Source organism: Mesoplodon bidens, assembly GCF_964165515.1.
Source record: "Mesoplodon bidens genome assembly, chromosome: 8".
NCBI lineage: Eukaryota > Metazoa > Chordata > Mammalia > Artiodactyla > Ziphiidae > Mesoplodon > Mesoplodon bidens.
This window is the reverse complement of record NC_138165.1, coordinates 105,192,761-105,212,977: the sequence shown is the minus strand read 5'-3', so window position 1 is coordinate 105,212,977 and position 20,217 is coordinate 105,192,761. Positions and strand designations below refer to the sequence as shown.

At 36.8% G+C, this 20,217-nt stretch overlaps 1 protein-coding gene across 1 annotated transcript in view; it reads right to left on the bottom strand.

Annotated features, from left to right (window-relative positions):
* The window catches only part of CAB39 (calcium binding protein 39), an 87,839-nt gene that overhangs the window by 37,007 nt on the left and 30,615 nt on the right, over positions 1-20,217 (bottom strand). Inside the window, exon 2 of the mRNA XM_081242233.1 lies at positions 14,281-14,436. Coding sequence (XP_081098359.1) covers positions 14,281-14,394 — 114 coding nt within the window. The 5' untranslated portion in view covers positions 14,395-14,436. The remainder of the gene's footprint in view (positions 1-14,280; positions 14,437-20,217) is intronic.

Here is a 20,217-nt window from a genome sequence, read left to right as displayed (position 1 = left end):
TAGAACCCTAATATACAAATAAGGATAAGGTAAAATTGAAAAAGTGGATGAAGGGAGAAAGAACACCTGAAACCATGGCCTGCCTGCTTCTCCAGAGCACCCTTTGCACGTTTGTGGAACATTAAGTTTAAAAGCAAAACAAGAATATTACTCAGCCATAAAAAAGAATGAAATAATGCCATTTGCAGCAACATGGATGGACCTAGAGATTATCATACTAAGTGAAGTAAGACAGAGAAACACAAATATCATATGATGTCACTTCTATGTGGAATCTAAAAAAATGATATAAATGAACTTATTTACAAAACAGAAACACACTCACGGACACAGAAAACAAACTTATGGTCACCAAAGGGGACAGTGCAGGGAAGGGAAGAGCAATAAGTTGGGAGTTTGGGATGAACACGTAAACACTACTATACATAAAACAGATAAACAACAAGGATCTACTGTACACTACAGGGAACTATGTTCAATATCTTGTAATAACCTATAATGGAAAAGAATCTGAAAAAGAATATACACACACATATATATATATCTGAATCACTCTGCTGTACACCTGAAAGTAACACAACATTGTAAGTTAACTATACTTCAATTTTTAAAAATGGTTTAAAAAAACCCTTAAAAAACAAGGCAAAACAAACACAAAACAACACTTTCCTTGCACACCACACCCCTGATTTCTAATGAAATAAGAATCCTGCTATAATCTATCTCATCAAAAGTATCTTATCAGGACTTCTCTGGTGGTGCAGTGGTTAAGAATCCACTTGCCAGTGCAGGGGATACGGGTTCGAGCCCTGGTCCGGGAAGATCCCACATGCCGCAGAGCAACTAAGCCTGTGCGCCACAACTACTGAGCCTGTGCTCTAGAGCCCACACACCACAACTACTGAAGCCTGTGAGCCTAGAGCCTGTGCTCCCCAACAAGAGAAGCCACTGCAATGAGAAGCCTGCACACTGCAACCAAGACCCAACGCAGTCAAAATTAAATAAATAAATAAATAAAAATTTAAAAGAAGTATCTTATCAAGTTTCTTTAGATATGTAGGTAGCTCTCTTTTTGTGGGTCATATGGTCTTTGTCACAACTACTCAACTCTGCCACTGCAGCAGGAAAACAGCCACAGACCATGTGTCAATGAATGGGTATGGCTGTGTTCCAATAAAACTTTATTTACAAAATCAAGTAATGGGCTGACCTGGGCCACAGTTTATTCACTCATGCTCTGAAAAATATCTGGTGGGTAGAAGGAAAGGCCAAAGGATATGTGAACCTGAAGTTAAATGTGGACACCCATCAAATCCTTTCAATCCTCCCTCAGAAATCTAGTCTCACATCTTGCTTCTCCTCCTTACCCTTAAGCTTTCCTTGTCATCAGAGTCCTCTTATCAAGTTAATCTTCTGCCATTATGTCCATCTTTACAACACTTCCAATCTCACCCCATCTCTGACTTTGAAACATTACTAGTGGGAATTTAATGGGAAAGAGGTTGGTGGGTTTCTTATAAAACTAAACATGATCTTACCCAAGAATTGTACTCTTGGGCATTTATCCTACAGAAAGGAAAACTTATGCTCACACAAAACCTGTATGAAAATATTCATAGTAGCTTTATTTGTAACAGCCCAAACTAGAAACAGTCTAGATGTCCTTCAAAGGGTGAATAGTTAAACATTTACCCTATGTACACACTATGGTACCTTCATGGAATGGAATACTACTCAGCAATCAAAAGTAATTATTGATATTCACAACTACTTGCACAGATATATGGGGAATTAAGCTGAATGGGCAAAAAAGCCAATCTCAAAATGTTACATACTGTAGGACTCTATTTACAAAACATTCTTGAAATAACAAAATTATAGGTTGGGAGAACAGATTAGTGGTTGCCAGCAAGGGTTAGAGATGGGGGAGAGGAGATGGGTGTGGTTATAAAGGGATAGCAAGAGGGGGCCTTGCGGTTATGGAAGAGCTCTGCATCTTGATTGTGGTAGTGGTTAGACGTGTGATAAAACTGCACAGAGCTACACACATACACTCACAAAACTGTAAAGCTGGTGAAATGTGAATAAGGCCTGTGGACTACACCAGTGTCAACTTCCTGGTCTTGATACTGTATATAGTTATGTAAGATGCTAACACTGCGGGAAACTGGGTGTAAGGTACATGTATAAGGTACATGTACCTGTATACTTTTTTGCACCTTCCTGTGAATTAAAAATTATCTAACAATAAAGATTTAAAACAAAGCAGGACAACAACAACCACCAACAGATTTCTTCAGCTCCCTCAGTCTATCTTTAGGTTGTATATAAGGCGCTTTTCAATCTACCACCATCTACATCTCTAGCTTCACTTCCTACCATTCTCCTCTAGTAACTCCTATAGTCACCCTAAACTTGTCACTGTTTTCTGGATATGCCATGCTTTAGTCTGTTTCACATTCTGTTCCCTCTCACTCTCTGCCTGCCAAACACCTTTAAACCACTTCAAATGTCACCTAATGCTATCTAATGTACCCGGTCTCTGACAGAGGTAGTAACTGCTTTATCCTCTTGGTTCCCACAGAATTTCACTCATACCTCCAAGTATCTCTACACTGTATTATTTTACATACCTATTTCCTCTACTAGATTATAAACTCCTTAAGAATAGGGACAAAACTTGATCCACGTGTCCATCTATCTACCCATGTATATATAAGGGCACTAAAATGTCTATGGATTCAATCAAGTTGGGAATCTTCTGCAAAACACGACAATGGAGGTAATGACAGTAATTACTCCTATTGTTATCTTCTGCAAAAAAAAACTGTCCCACTAACTACTGTAAGGATGGAACTCAGCATAAGGAAACATAATTCAAATGCAAATCATTCTTTATAGTCATCTTTTTTAGAAACAATTTTGAAATGATTAAGCAGAATTTTCCTTGCTTCTGCTCCCTATTAGTTTACACAATCAAGTGTATAATTTACATGTAACTTATAATTTACATGTATAATTTACATGTAACTAGTTATAATTATTGAGAAACGCCTCAAAGAACCCAGATTTTTTGAGGAGGAGGGGGCTTAAATCATTTATTATTTTGTCTTATATTCTTCTCTGTTTTTGAGTTTCTTTATACCCACTCTTTAGCAAAAGAATCATTTTAAACAAAGTCCTCTAAATATATATCAATCTATTTTACTGCCTTAAATATTAATTCATCCTCAAAAAGGGATTAGATGATCTCATTAAAAAACGGAAGTTCTTAAAGTAAATTAAGATAAAGGATGTGAGATGGAATCTAAAAGTAAACTGAGAAATATTGCTGGTACCAAATACTTAATAATGAGACCAATTCTATTATCATATTAATTTCTAAATTAAAAAAAAATCCTACACACATATGTGCATCTCTACTAAAGAAAATGTCTGAGTATACTAAGCTGAAAGATCATGGACTAAAAAAAAACCTATTAATAACCTTCTGGTGTCAAAGATTACTCTAAACAAGTTTAGTAACCATGAGTCACTGTTAAATGGCTATGCTCTGAAAAGGCTATTCCCTTCCCCCCTCTTAAATATGCCAGCAAACTTACTCCTCTCATGAAATGAGTGAATATAGCTATTCAACACTGTGAACACATGCATTCACAGTGATGAAGGGAACCAAAGATAAGCTGAGCAAGGCAGCTATACCTTCTTTACATAGCATGCAGTGGGCAGTGTGGAACCAGTCATTATGTATGCAGATCTATGGGGCTATCAGCAATGAGAGAACAAATTCCACTCCACCCCACTCCCATGCCCTAATTATCTAAAAATAGGGATGGTAAGATAAACCGTGTTTTCTAAAAGTATGAGGAAAGTAGTTTTCAAATTCTCTTTAAAAGGTACGGCACAGTCCCTAAGAGAGTAATCTATTTGTATTATAGACAAGTCTTAATATGGCAACTGTATACCATACAGAACAAGTAAAAACATCAACACACTACAAAGAAAGAAAGAAACACTCAAACATTATATTTATCATTTTGTCTACAAGATCACAAGAAATGAATGAGAAAATGCCCACAGATATAATGAATGAAGCAGAAACAGACAAAATTTTACCATGGGTTTGGCAGAGCTAGGAGTGAATACCACCTCTGATTCTAATATAACAGGTGTCCTAGGAAACAAGAGCTTTCTTCATGTGGATCGTTGAGAATAATAACAACAAATAATTCTACCTCAAAATAAGACAGAGGCCTATTCTCTACAAAGGCACCTTGCAAAATATGGCGTTGGATATAACAGTGTGTCAATCGTACAAAGCTTGAATTCCTTCTAAAAGACCTAAGTGACCACCTAGCCCACACCAGTACACATCCAGAGACAGGAACCTTGCGATCTCCCATGGAAGCCAACTTCTACTTATTATTTTCCCTAACATCAGGATGAAACTGGACTCCCTGTTTTTCCTCCACTCACGGGGCCTTAATTCTATCTCCTGTCACTGTCTGGAAGCTTCCCTTATCTAATATTAGATGATCCCCTAAAAACATTTTACTAAGAGCTCTAGGGCTCCAATTTTATTCTTTCTCTACATCACATCTCCAGTTCATTCAACTGTTTCTTATGGCAGAACTTTGAATTTCTGTACTAACCTGGCCACTCCCCTCTCAATACACTCTGGTTTCTCTACATCCTCAAATATGGACTTATCTACACAGAGCAGATGATCACTTTGAATTTAGTGTTTTTCTATTATTGCAACCTAGGTTTTCAATACTCTTGTTTAGGTGCTTTATTACATGATCTATTTATTCTCAGGGCAAACACCTGTGGTTTCTAAGCCACCTATATCTCAGTTGGTACACGGATAGTCTTTTTCTCTCTTCATTGAGTTATAATTAACATACAACAAAGCACACATATTTAAAGAGTACAATTTGATAACTTTGGTCTTTTGTACACACCTCTGAAGCCCTCGAGACAGTGAACACGCCCATCACCACCATGATTCCACTGTAATCCCCTCATACCACCAACCCCACTCTAACCCTCCACATACATCCCTGCCAACCCCAAAGCAAACACTGATCTATTTTCTGTCATTATGGCTATTCACAGAGTTTCGTATAAACAGAATTATACATTATGTACTCTTTATAGTCTGGCTTCTTTCACTCAACACAATTATTTTGAGATTCATTCATGTTGTGTACAGCAACAGTTCATTCCTTTTTATTGCTGAGTTGTATTCTATTCTATGGATGTGTCACAACTGATTTATTCACACACCTGGGCAATTTCCTGTTTTGGATATCCCAAATAAAGTTGCTATGAACATTTATGTAGAAGTCTTTGTATGGACATATATTTCTTGTTCTCTTGGGTAAATACCTAGGAGTGAAATGGCTAGATGTAAGTTTAGCTTTTCAAGAAATGGCCAAACTTTGTTCCAAAGTGGTTGTATTATCTTACATTCCCACCAGCAGTTCCAGTTGCTCTGCATAACCACCAGCATTTGATATAGCCAGTATTTTCAATTTTAGCCATTCTGATAGGTGTGAAGTGGTATCTCATCATAGCTTTACTTTGCAATTTCCTAAGATTAATATTTTTTCACGTGCTTACCTGAAATCTGTGTATCAGCTTTGGTGAACTGTACATTTAATCCATTTTTTTTTTTACTGGTTGTTTTCTTTTTGAGAGTTCTTCACATATTCTCAATGTAATCTTTTATCAAATATATGCTTTGCAAAAAAAATTTTCCTCAGTCTGTGACTTGTCTTTTCATGCTTTCAACAGTGTCTTCTGAAGAGCTGAAGGTTTTAGTGTTGGTGAATTCCAATTTATTATTTTTTTCTTTTATTGAGTATGCTTTTGGTGTCATATCTAAGAATTCTTTGCCTATCCCAAGGTCGTGAAGATTTTTCTCCTGTTCTCTAGAAGCTTTATAATTTTAGGTTTTACATTTAGTTGTGTGATCCATTTTCAATCAATTTTTGTATACGGTATGAGGCATGGGTCCAACATATTTTTTGCACATGTGGCTATCAAATTGTTTCAGCACCAATTGTTGAAACTACTGTCCTTTCTCCACTGAATTGCATTCTCACCTTTGTCAAAAATTGTCCATACATGTGTAGGTTTCTTTCTGGATTCTCTATTCTGTTCTACTGATCTATTTGTCTATCTAACATATCTTTATGTTGATATCACACTGCTTTGATTATTTCAGCTTTATAATTCTTGAAATCAGATGGTGTGAACCCTCCAACTTTTTGTTCCAAGCTATTTTATTCTAGGTCTTTTGCATTTCCATATATATTTTGGAACCAACTTGTCAATTTCTATTAAAAAGTCTGCTGGGATTACAATGAAGTTATAAATCATTTGGGAGGGAACTGACATTTTAACAATATTGAGTCTTCCAACCCATGAATATGGTGTCTCTCTCGCTTACTTAGGTCTTTCATCTCTTAGCAATATTTTGTAGTTTTTAGCGTGCAGGTCTTTCATTTCTTTTGTCAGAGTATCTCTAAGTGTTTCATATTTTTTGATGCTATTCCAAATGATACTCTTAAATTTCAACTTTGGTTTTGTCATTGCTACTATAGAGAAATACAACTGCTCTTTGTATATCAATATTATAACCTGTAACCTTGCTAAACTCATACAGTAACTCAACTACATTTCTTGTAGATTCCTTCAGCATTTCTGAGTAGGTGATCATGTCATCAATACAGTTTTTACTTCTTTCTTTCCATGCCTTTTATTTCTTTTTCTTGCCTGACTGCATAGTCTGCAATCTCCAAGTACAAAGTTGAATAGAAGAGGTGAAAGTGGACATCCCTGTCTTATTCGTGATCTTAGAGATAAGTGAGCCTTTCACCATTACGTATAATGCTACCCGTAGGATTTTTTTTTTAACATCTTTATTGGAGTATAATTGCTTTACAATGGTGTGTTAGTTCCTGCTTTATAACAAGTGAATCAGCTATACATATACGTATATCCCCATATCACCTCCATCTTGCGTCTCCCTCCCACCCTCCCTATCCCATCCCTCTAGGTGGTCACAAAGCCCAGAGCTGAACTCCCTGTGCTATGCACCTACTTCCCACTAGCTATTTTACATTTGGTAGTGTATGTATGTCCATGCCACTCTCTCACTTCATCCCAGCTTACCCTTCCCACTCCCCCCGTCCTCAAGTCCATTCTCTACCCATAGGGTTTTTATAGATGCCCTTTACTAGGTCAAGGAAGTTCTCTTCTATCCTAGTTTGCAGAGTTTTTATCAGGAATGCTAAAATTTGGTTTAGAATTTTTGCGTCTATGTTCATGAGGGATATTAGTCTATCGTTTTCTTGTAATGTCCTTGATTTGGGTATCAGGATAATCGTGGACTCACAGAATGAGTTAAGAACTATTTCTTCCTCATAAATTTTCTGGGAAAAGTTTGTGTAGAAATTGTGTTATATTTCCCTTAAATGTTTGGTAGAAGTCTCTAGTGAAGCCATCTGTGCCTAGATTTTTCTTTGTGGGAAGATTATTAACTAAATTTTGAATTACTTTAACAGATACAGGGCTATTAAGGTTATCTATTTTTTTCTTGAGTGAGCTTGAGCTGAGCCATTTGTGTCTTTCAAGGAATTTGCCTATTTCATCTAAGTTGTCAAATTTATTGGCAAATAGTTGTTCATAATATTTCCTTATTACCCTTTTAATACCTGTAGAATCTGTAGTGATGTCAGCTCTCTTATTCCAGATATTGGTAATTGTTTTTTTTCTCCTGATGAGTCTTAGCTAGATTTTATCAATTTTATTCAACTTCTGATAGAACCAGTTTTGGTTTTATTGTTTTCTCTGGCTTTTATTTAACTAATTTCTGCTTTGATCTTTATTTATGTCCTTTCTCCTTACTTTGTAATTTGCTCTCCTTTTTCTACTTTCTTAAGGTAGAAGCTGAGACCTTTCTTCTTTTCTATCATACGCATTTAGTGCTATAAAATTTCTGAGTAATACTTTAGCAACATCTCACTAGCTCTGATATGTTTTTATTCCACTCAAATAACTTTGATCCATGAGTTATTTATAAGTATGATATTTAGTTTCTAAATATTTTGGAATATTTCCAAGGCTCTTTCTGTTATTGATGTCTAATTTAATTCCATTGTGATCACAGGTATACGTCACATACATTTAGCCTTTTACTAGCTGATTTTCTGCCTACTTCTTCTATCAGTCATTGAGATTGGGGTACTGGAATCTCCAATTATAATTGTGGATTTGACTGTTTCATCTTCTAGTTTTATCAGTTTTTGCTTTGTTTTATTTTGCTTTATTTTAAAGCTGTTATTAGGTGCATAAACATTTAAGATTGTTATGTCCCTTGGATTAACTGACCCCTATTTTATCATGAAATAAGTATCCTGGATAATATTCTTTGCTCTGAAATCTATTTTTGTCTGATATTAATAGAGCCCCTCCAGTTTTCTTTTGACAAGTGTTAACATCGTATATCTTTCTCCATCTTTTTACTTGTAACCTAATTGTGTCATTGTCTTTAAAGTGCATTTCTTGTAGGCACATATAGTTAGGATTTTTTCTTTTTTTCTTTTTTTTTTTTTTACCATTTTTTAAAATCGAAATATAGTTCATTTACGATGTTGTGTTAGTTTCAGCTGTAGAGCAAAGTGATTCAGTTATACATATATATAATATTCTTTTACAGATTCTTTTCCATTATAGGTTATTATAAGATATTGAATACAGTTACTTGTGCTATACAGTAGGTCCCTGTTGTTTATCTGTTTTATATATAGTAATGTGTGTATGTTAATCCCAAACTCCTAACTTATCGCTGCTATACCCCTTTGGTAACCATAAATTTGTTTTCTATGTTTGTGAGTCTATTTCTGTTTTGTAAATAAGTTCATTTATATCATTTTTTTTTAGATTCCACGTAAGTGATATCGTATGATATTTGTCTTTCTCTGTCTGACTTACTTCACTTAATATGATAATCTCTAGGTCCATCCAGATAGGACTTTTTTGTCCAGTCCAACCTGACAATCTCTGCCTTTTAATTGGGGTGTTCAGACCATCTATACTTAATGTGATTATTGATATGGTACATTTGAGTTTATCATCTTGCTTTTTGTTTTCCATTTGTTCCATCTGTTCCTTAAAGTCATTTTCCCCTCTTTTTCTGCCTTCTTTTGGTTTAAGCAAATATTTTTAGTGATTATGTTGTATTTTCTCCTTTGGTATCTCATCTGTTTAGACCCTAGTACAGAGCTATACTTTTATCTTTACTGCATTTTATCAGTTACAATCATGTCCTTCCTCCAACTCCTGCCCCACTACCCCCAGCTAATTGACCCTTCTTTGGTGCCTGATTTAGTCACCTATAGAGTTTTCTATCCTTCTCCAATTTTTATCATTCACAAGCTCTGCTAATTAAACCTTTTAATTCTCCTCAGATAAATCAGTGACAATAAATGTTATTAAAAGTTTAAAGTTGGGGACAGTATCCTGCAACAGATCACCAAAACCCTGCCTAGGTGCTCAGAGTTATCCACTAATCAGATCCACTGGGTATAATTATTCATCCAATCATGAAAAGTGTCCACTAAGCATCCTGAACTACAGGGCAAGATAATTAATAAACACAAAACTATATGGAAGATACTAGGACCAAAAGGGTAGACCTCTTGAGAAGGGTCATTTATCTCACTATTTCTGTGGGTGGTAGCACTACAAGGGAATGTGATACTTGGCCACCATCATAGAATTCAGAAGATATCTGGCTGGGATACCCTCTTATTGGGTCATAAACTCAACATACAAATTATTACGACACTCTCAGTAATACGTGTTTTATCCTATTCAGTAGAAATTAAGAGTTTAGAAGAGTTACCTTGACAGAACTATGTTAACTCTGTATTCCATTTTCAATAAATAAAAAATAATTATTGAGCTGTCTTTGGAAGGCTTATGTTCTAACAGAGGGAAGAACTAGTAAAAAAAAAAAAATCATTAAGTATATTAAAGGTGTTAAGTGATACACAGAAAACCAGAGCAAGACCGGGGGAACAGGAATGCCGGGGAATAGGCTGCATTTTAAATAGGGGGTTGGGTGAAAAGTGACATTTAAGCAAAGACTTGAAGGCAATAAGGGAGTTAGCCAAGCAGAGAGTTGGGGAAAGAACATTCTAGGTAAAGGGGACAGCCCAATGCAAAAGCCACAGGGCAGGAGTGTGACTGAAGTACACAAGGAAAAGCAAGCCAATGTGGGGGGAATACTAGGAGAAGGGACCATTGAGGTCACGGGCCTGACTGACCAGGGCAAGAGTGGGCATTTATTTTTTGGTAAAAGCACCAGACAGGAAATATTTTAAGCTTTATAGGCCACATAAAGTCTCTGTTGCATAATCTTCTTTGCTTTTTAAACCAACCCTTTAGAAATGTAAAAACCATTCTTAGCTCATGAGCCTTGCAAAAACAGGCCTAGGCAGGATTTGACCTGTAGAACTTAGTTCAGCCCTTGTTAAGGATTTTGACTTTTACTCTAAGGAAAATATTATTTGACTCATGTTTTGAAAGAATCACTATGGTTGTGGAAAGGCAAGGGAGATCAGTTAGAAGAATACTGCAGTAATCCACAGCAAAGATAATGGTAGCTCAGACCCAGGTGGTAACTAAGAAAACGGGGTGAAGTGGTCATGAGAGTCTGGCTTTTTAACATCCCCCTTCCCACCCCCCACCCGCAATAAAGTGGATGTATTTGCTCATGAATTGAATCTGGGAAGTGTGAAAGGAGTCACGGATGACTCAAGACTTTTGGCCTGAACAACTAGAAGGGTGGCGTATCATTAACCATGATTGGAAAGACTGTGAGTGGATGTGTGAAATGTGTGTTTTGCTTCAAAACAAAGTAGAATTCATATTCCTTAAATTCCAGCACAACTTTGTAGCTATTTTATTAACTCTTCCACAACTTCAGAATCATTTTTTGGCAAGGTACAAAAAGATCCTGCTGTGATTTGAATGGAACTGCTTTAAGCTTAAAAATTAATTTGATAAGAAATGGCATCTCAACTATATTCCATCCAATAACATGGACCAAGTATTCTTTTGTACCTCTGAATAAGGTTTTATAGTTCTCTTCATATAGGTTCTGCATACTTCCTGATGAAAGTATTCCCAGACACCTTATTTTTTTGTTGCTACTGTAAATAAAACTTTTTTTAAAATTACAATTTCTAGATCGTTTTGATGGTATTTAGGGAAGCTGTGAATTTTGTATTTAGCTGCCCTAGTGAACTCTAATTTTCACACTGATTCTCTTGTGTTTTGTAAAGATATATGAATATCTCAACATTGTAATTTCCCCTCTTTATTTGAAGTAGCTGTGTTTTTTATTTCTAAACCGTTTCTTTATGTGTTGCCTAGAATTTCCAGAACCACTCTAGATAAAAAGTCATAGCAAGCACCCTGGTTTTAATGGGACTACATTCAAGTTTTCAGTCTTAAGTTTGATGTCGAAGTTGCTTTTCATGGTTTTTAATTTAGAGGTTATATTTTCATCTTCCATTGTTTGCAGGTCTCATTCCCTCTTCACCATTTGCATTAGTACTATTTCCTTCTGAAGCTTGATAAGACAGTGAAATGAGAAAGTTCAGGGTTTTCCTCCCTATTTCTAATCTATTTCAGGATAAGTAATTTGCATTGATTGCTCTTCAATCTTCAGAGTTGTCCCCTTCCTTTGAAATAAAATTTATTTTTCAAATTCATAATTTTCTTTGCTTTATTTAGCAGGAGGTCTATTCTTGCTTAGGTTTAGAGCAGGAATTCTCAAACTCTGTCTTACCAAAAAAGGTTCCCTGAGACCCTTTCAAGGGGTCCATGAGGTCAAAACTGTTTTCATATCGATGTAAACACATAATGTGCCTTTTTCCACTGTTGCCATTTGCACTGATGGTGTTGACCTCTAGCCTGAGTCAAGGCAGTGACAACAAACTGTAGTAGTTATCGTTGTAGTTTTCATCATCACGCACTCAGCTTAAAAAAAAGGTTTCACTTAAGAGTGTCATGAGAAAGCAGGAAAAAAATTCATTTTATTAAATTTTGACCTGAGTATACATACAACTTTTTAACACTTGGTATGATAAATAGGAAGTACACATAAAGCACCTTGTGCCCCTTACTGAAGTATGACTGCTTGTCTTGAAGAAAAGTACTTGTATGATAATGTTTGAGCTATGAGCTGAACAAACTATTTTCTTTATGGAACATCACTTTTCCTTGAAAGAAAAACTGACAAATTATTCCGGCTTGTATATTTGGCAGACATTTTCTCAAAAATAAACAAAGTGAACCTGTCTCCTTAAGGAAAACAACCAACAAACAGTATTTGTTGCCAGATTTGAATTTTGAAATTTGAATACAACATAAGTAAGTTTGACCACTTTCCAAAACTTATACTTTTCTGATGAGATCACAGTGGTGATATTTTAAAATGTGAATTTTTGATATTGGATAATGTGTCAACGTTTGGAAGATGTATGTAACTCAGTGATCCAATAGTTTCTAAATGACCAGTGCATGTTACAAAGTCGTGCATGGATAAAGGACCTTTTCAAAGTACTGAGTATGGAAAGTTCATTTATACAGTTTGAGTCTATTACAACCAAGAAACTATCAACTGCTGAATTTTGCTGTGGTATCAAAAAACACTCAAAATTATCTGAAAGGCTATTAAAATACTCCTCTCTTTTCCAATTATGCATCTGTATGAGGCCAGATTTTCTTTATATACTTCAACCAAAATAACATAACAGCCATCTTTAAAAGAAGTTAGTTTCATCATATTATTAACATTTATCTACATCTCTTACTAAGGTATGCAAGAAACTGTCTAGAATTTCCATGGAAGATCTAAAGTAAAGTTGAATTATAGAAAATTTCACTAATTGTAGATTGCTTCCAATGACAGAAAGATACAACTAAATAGCCTATAATTACAAATCTTAATCCCATGAGTGCGAAATTCCTTTCTTTATAAGAATACAGGTAAACCACAGTCTTAGACTTAAAAAGATGGTAGAAATTAAGCAGTTTAAGTGTCAACTCAAAACAAAAACAACCTGCTAAAATAAAAGATAGGATGGAAAATCCTGTTCCAATCAAACACTCATCCAATGCATCATCAGGCATCCAGCCCATGGGAGACAGGTACTGTGGAGGGCACAGGTGGGCCAGAAATGACACATGGGTCAAAGAGCTCAAGGTCTAGTAAGGAAGACAAAAATATGGCACAAATAAAATCATGTTGAAGATGGCAGCACTCCTGCCATTTCCAAAGGAGGTGGCCAAATGGTAGATTCATTTTAGAGGGTAAGGGTAAGGCCAGGAGAGGGAATATTCTGGGAAGCCATACAGGAAAAAAATGAATTGGGTGGTTCTGAAAACTGAATGGGGGCTGAGGGGAAAATGGTGCAGGGGTGAAAACAAGACAAAGACAGTATGGCTAATTGTTTGCTATTAATTGCTTTCAATGAACAGAGACAAGCTGAGATTGTTAGAGCATACAGAAAAAGGGAGAAAGGGGTTGAAATTCACCTAGAGAAGCACAGGCCAGGTCACAAAGGGTCTCGTGTGCTACGTGAGAAGGCTGAACTGAAGGTTTAAAGCAGGGGAGATATTTCAGAAAGAGCCCTAAAGAGGCTACCGCTGAGGTCCATAAGAAAGGTCATGAGAATTTTTGTGAAGTAGGAATGGAAGTCGGGATCAATTCATAAACCCCTTAGGAAGTAGAGGTCCATACTATTTATTGAAAGATGATTTTTTTGTGGGGGGGATAGACTGGTATGAAAGTCAGGTTTTGGACTGTGGTGACTGGGTAGAAGAAGATACTTGTCATGGATACAGAGAACACAAAAAGAAAATCAGGAGAGGTTATCTCCCTAAGAGGACTACCAGTAGAAACACTGATTTCAGAAATGAGATAAACTACATCAACAATGAAAAAAAATTTTTAATAAAATTGAAAACCTCAAATGAAAAACTGAGAAAAAAGTTAAAAATGTATTTGTTAGATGGTAGTACAGGAGAAAACACGTGGTGTTTAAGCACCAGCAAATGCCACTTTAGGACTAAATTTTAAAAACCCCAAATAAACCCAAATTGGGATTTACTGATCTTTAGAAATCACCTCATAACTTGTCTTACGTTTGCTCCTAATCAAAAGATTAAAAATATTAAAAAAAGCCAAATACATACCTTTTCTGCTTTTTTGTCAGAAATGTCTTGCTTTTCTAGCACGGCCATGCTCTCCTTCAGGTTCTTCACGATGTCTGCAGGAGATTTGTGAGATTTTCCAAATGGGAACGGCATGGCGGCAGCGACCGGTGCCTCACTGCGCTCTGCCTGCTTCACCTGGGGACACAGCACATGGTACAAGTGAGAAAAAGTGAGGTGGATAGAAGACATACTTTCTAAACCCTAATCTGAGAAGAAAAACAGTGTTTGAGAAAGTTACTTTACATCGCTTTCAAAATCACGACTAGGAAACCCACAAATATATGAGAAATGATAATAAAATTACAGAACACTTTGTACTTTTCAAAATACCTTTTTAATCCCCTGCTCTCCTAACCACCCATTTGAGGAGGAACATGATGGTGCTGATGATGGAGGGTAACTAGCACTGCCGGGCCCCCTATTAAGCAACTGAATCCATCATCTATGGGATCTTTTCAAACAATTCCCCAAGGACATTATTCTACTCTCATTTACAGGTAACGCTGAACGAAGAAACTGAATTAAGAAACTGCCTCAAGGTACTAAGGGGTAAAACCAGCTCAGGTCTGTCTTGATTCAAAGCGTCCTTAATCACCACACTATACCTCCAATTAATAGATATCTCTATTTCACAGTTGAGGAAACTGAGGTAAAAAGTTAGGTAAGGAGCTTAGCCAAAAAGCACTAGCAACAGACCCACTCTTTAGGTCTCTCCAGATGCGCCTTTTCCAGTGTTCATGCTGATGCTGCTTCCTCCTAAGCATCCTGTGGGTACACCCTTCCTCCTCTTCCATCAATCCTATGGTCTCAGGGCTGGAGAGAACCCTGGACAGAGCCTTGGACAAATCTCCCATCAGATCCTCAAATTCTTTAAGTGACGGTTTCAACATGTACTTTTTCTGCCTGGATATGACTATATCCCATGAAGGAACTCACTTGACAAAGTCTGGGGACAATGAACTTCTGGAAGTTCTTAAAATTTTGCAGGTAGCAGAAAACAACATTTCAACCGCATAAACCACAATATTACATCATGCAAAAGGAGGACATCGACTATTCCAGAAAGTCACCATGAAAAAACAAAGTTAACAAGATAAGCAATGAAAGTAACTTGGGAACATGTCAGAAGTTACAATTTCTTTCACTAAATAAACTAAGTTACACTCACAGGCATTAAATAATATCATATAAGATACCAAAAGACAACACTTTTCCGAAGAACCTTATAGATCACTTAGATGAGTGATTTTCAAACTGTGAAGTTCCAAACTCCTGTATTTAACCATCCCTGGCACCCACTGCCCACCTCTGCCAAAGTGGGGAGAGGTGGGTCTCAGATACCTCAACCGTACTTTGGTTTTTTTTCCCCATCAACATAAAATATCTCTGTTGAATAGCATCATAACACTTCCTTTGACCTATGCCTAAGACTTCACTGGAACAAAGTATTGGAATGTTTTTTTCTCTAAAGTATGAGATACAGTGAACTGCATATCTGTTTACAAATAAACATTTAGGGGAAAGAACATGCAAATGAATGCTAACAAGAAGCTTACAACTAAATCATGAACAAGTATGTTATTTCTTGACATGTTTTGATATGATCTGTTTTGACCAATCTCTATACCCAAATATCACCTATATAGTTCACCTTCTGTCAGCTTATAAATCCTCTTTTGATCACATTAAAACCACATCTTCATTATCCAAAGGGAAATGTCCTCAAACACAGGTTCTAAATTTACTTTTAAATATTTTTTCTACGACAAGAAGTTTGGATCAACTACAGGTGGCTGTTATATTTTCTCTCTGATTACCTGGCAAGATGGGACCCAAATTCTGCATCATTCTTTTCCATTACTTTTTTCTTTTTATTTATTTATTTATTTAACTTATTTTATTTTTTTGAAGAAGGGTAGGGGGCAATGCAGCCTGCTTCTCTATAAACAGAGTGGATTCACACTCACGGTAAGTCCTATGAAAATATAATCTTCCCTATTTGTACTCCACAAATAATAGCAGTGATGCTACAAGTCAATGCTGGGTAAAGGGTGGGAATGTTTAATGGAATTTTGCAGGAAATGTTAGGGTGCCATGCAACAGAGATATTTTCAGCTCTGGCTCAATGGTGGAAGAAGTGACTTTCCAGGGCAAAGGGGGTTTTAAAAAGTCCTACAAAAAAAAAAAAAGTCCTACCACACACCAAATATTGGTCATAGCAAAAAGAGTACAGCTGCAGAAGAGAATACGTATATAAAATGCTTTTGTGAGGGAAAGGGGAAGCATGACACAATCATTCCTCTTAATTAATACACTAGGCAGCCAAGATTCTGCAGAACGTATAAACTAATAAAACTATACTTTGGGCTCCCCTGGTGGCGCAGTGGTTGAGAGTCCGCCTGCCGATGCAGGGGACACGAGTTTGTATCCCAGTCCGGGAAGACCCCACATGCCGCGGAGCGGCTGGGCCCGTGAGCCATGGCCGCTGAGCCTGCGCGTCCGGAGCCTGTGCTCCCCAACGGGAGAGGCCACAACAGTGAGAGGGCTGCGTACCGCAAAACAAACAAACAAACAAACAAAAACTATACTTTGAGGAAATACAGTTAGTAACAAGTACCCAAAACAAGAAGTGGACACTCCTCAGCAGATTCCAATCCAATCCCAATGCTGAAGCTGTTCATGACATGCTTGTATTTTCTCTCTGCCCTCCCCGTCCCTCATACACACGCTTTAAATATTCTTTTTATTTATTGTTTAAAAAAATACAGCTAAGTATAATTAAAAAGTAAAAGAATAAATATAAGAACTATATAAATAACTTTATTATAAAATGTATAAATAAAAACTGTATCATATAGTTCTTACTTTAAAGCCTGAGTGCAATAATTAAACAAATCCTTTTATTTCTTTCATTTACGTCCTCAAATCCACCAATTCTTAATCAACACAACTAAGATTTGGGGGGTCAAAAACAAGGAAATAATACCCCTTAAAACTTCTGCATTAGAATTTGTTTCTTATGTCTAAGTTTGCTTTGCATTAAGCTTATGCTAATGTATGCCACTCAGTGTTCCAACTTCTTAAATAATTAATTGAAAACATAGAAAAGTTTAAAATTCATGAATGGCTGCTAAGTGATGACCAAGTAGGTAGCCAATACATGTGCCTAGAACATTGCTAAAAGGCTGAAAAATGCTTTAAGAAATAAAAGTTTTAATAAACATGTTAGATTAATATGGACAGAGCTACTAAGTATTTATTGTGTTACTGACTTTAATAAAGAAAACAAAAGCAGCTATTGAGGCAAATGTTACAAGTAATATGGTGAAATCATGGATGTATCATATAAGCATGTTCATTAAAGATGGGGAGAAAGATCCCAAAACAATTGATCAAAAGAGGGAGTACCTCTGGGGAGCAGGAAGAGAGTAGGGGACTGGTATTTTTTCTTACAAGCCCTTTTTGTAACTATTTGCATCCTTCAATTTCACATGTATAATTTGATAAACATAAAACTAAGTGTAAAGAAATCAATGAATAATATAAAACAATCTAGCCTTAATACATAAAAAGTACGATTCATAAAACATTTCCACGGAAGGCTGAATGACACAGAAAAGTAAGGCTGCCAATTTACTAATCTTACTCATCTCCAAAGTGAGAGCCAATAAAACCAGCAAACTTTGATCATGATCTATAAGTAAGAAAGCTATTTAATGTTACATACATGTGCATGTGCACACACATCCACAGCTAAAAAAAATATGGATGACTAACCTAGATTTCATGAATCACTAACTAATTTTAGAGACAATAAAGAACCACCTGAAATCCACATGAAGATTTGGAACCACATACAAACTTAGTTTAAGGGTTGAGCATGAAGCTTCAGTCTCCTTACAAGCAATAGAAGTGAATCCCTTCACAGAACAACTCATGACCTTCCAACAGTGCTCAAATGATAGCAAAGGCACGACTGAGAGTGAACTCTCCAGCCCACACTGCTTTCTCCCAGGAGTGGAGACGGTGCCTTGAAAGGGGCCTGGTCCACCATCAAGCAGAACTATTCACAGGGTCCTGTCTCCTTGAAGGATGTGAAACACTCAGGTACATGTCTGAGTTTTGGAACTGACAATCCCAAGAGTATGGAGATGCCAAAGCTGGAAGTAGCAATGGTTAAACAAGGGATAAGATGGTTAGAAGACACCTTTCACCTGCCTGACTCTCAGTTCCCACTTTCTTCCTTTGTCATACGTGTTTGAGAGAATTCCAGGGAACAGTAACAGCAAGAGTTCACTGAGTAAGGCCCTTCAATAACTCTTCATTGCCCTTATGGTAAAATCCAAATTCCCTACCATAGCTTTACCCACCTCCAACTCGCACAGCCCACAGAGGCTCGCTCACACAGAGGTCCAGCCACACTGAGGTCCTTTCTGTTCCCTAAATATGCCAACTACCTCTAAGCCAGAGTACCACAAACTTGCAAGTATGGTAAAAATCTTAATTTTTAAATCTAAATGGATATATGGGTTTTCATTGTCACTCAACTATTCTGTACATTCAAATTTTTTCTTAAACTACGTTTTGCCTAAACTATGTTTCAGACATAACTAGAGTTCATGAAGAAAATGGACAAAAATACGTACTATAATTGAAAAAATTCATTTAGTTTTCAAATACTCATTTCCCCATCCCTTCAAAAAAATTCGTTCATAATAAACCTCAGTAGGATTCCTTGGGCTGAGTCAAAACTACCAATGCCACTGGCAGAACGCCAGCCGCTGTCCGCATTTAGAGGGTTGTGGAAACCCGTGCCTACCATCTCGCACACCGGCGGTAAGCGTGCTCCTGATGGTTGGTTAGTGGTGTATGCCTGAATCCCAAAGGTAAAGAACAGTTAGAGGAGAAATTTAACTTGAAAATTGGGAGGAGGGAGGACAGGGGTGGGGAATAATTTAGCATGCTTTTAAACTAAAATTAATATTTATGAAATAACATGCTAAACCTGCATGAAAGGAATTTGCAGGAACATTTAGCACTGTTACACCCCTTAGGTTTCACGCATTTGTTTTTCTGTCTTTCCAAATGCCCTTTCTTTCTGCCTCTAACTCAATGACTCAACTTTATTCCAATGGTGATGTCCTTTAAGGTTCTATCTTGGCTGTCTTCTTACCCTATATTCTCTGAGTGATCTCATCTACCCACGTTTTCAACAACCTGAAATCTACCTCCAGCCCCGACCAATCAGCCTACATTTCTAACTACTGCTCCCGAAAGATGTCCTCAAGGCAACTCAAACCTCATCTCCAAGTCCTGCCTATTTTTCTAAATTCCCCTTCACAGTGAATGGATCCATTGTTCACCCAATCACAAAACCTGGTCACCACAGCAGACTCTTTCCACTCATTAACTCTTCCATATAATCAGTTCACAATTTCAGAAAATTCTGTTTTCTAAATCTCTCTGTCCCTACAGACATCAAGTGTAGACCCTCGCTATTCTCCACAAAGGGCAGTGGTTGTCAATGGGGCCAGTATCACCCCTAGGAGATGTTCTTGAAAATCTGGTTGCCACGATGACTGGGACATTTACTGACCCACTGAAATCACTTTAAAAAGGTGGGTGGGGTTGCTTTTTGTGCCACTGTTCACATAAGCACAGTCCTTAGCTAGCTTCTATATCCTTGGGGTAGGGAGGGGAGGGCTAGGCTGGGAGTCAGAATAACTGAAGTTTTTCTATCTACTCTTGCATCTATGTCCATCACTGAGTGTTAAACTTCTAGCTTTTAAAAAATGGTTATACTATTCATCACGCAAAATTCAAACATTAAAGGACTGCTCAAGGTAGAAAGTGAAAATCACCTGCAAAGCCTATAGGGACAGCTAGCATTAACAGTTTGGTATGTTTTTTTCTTTT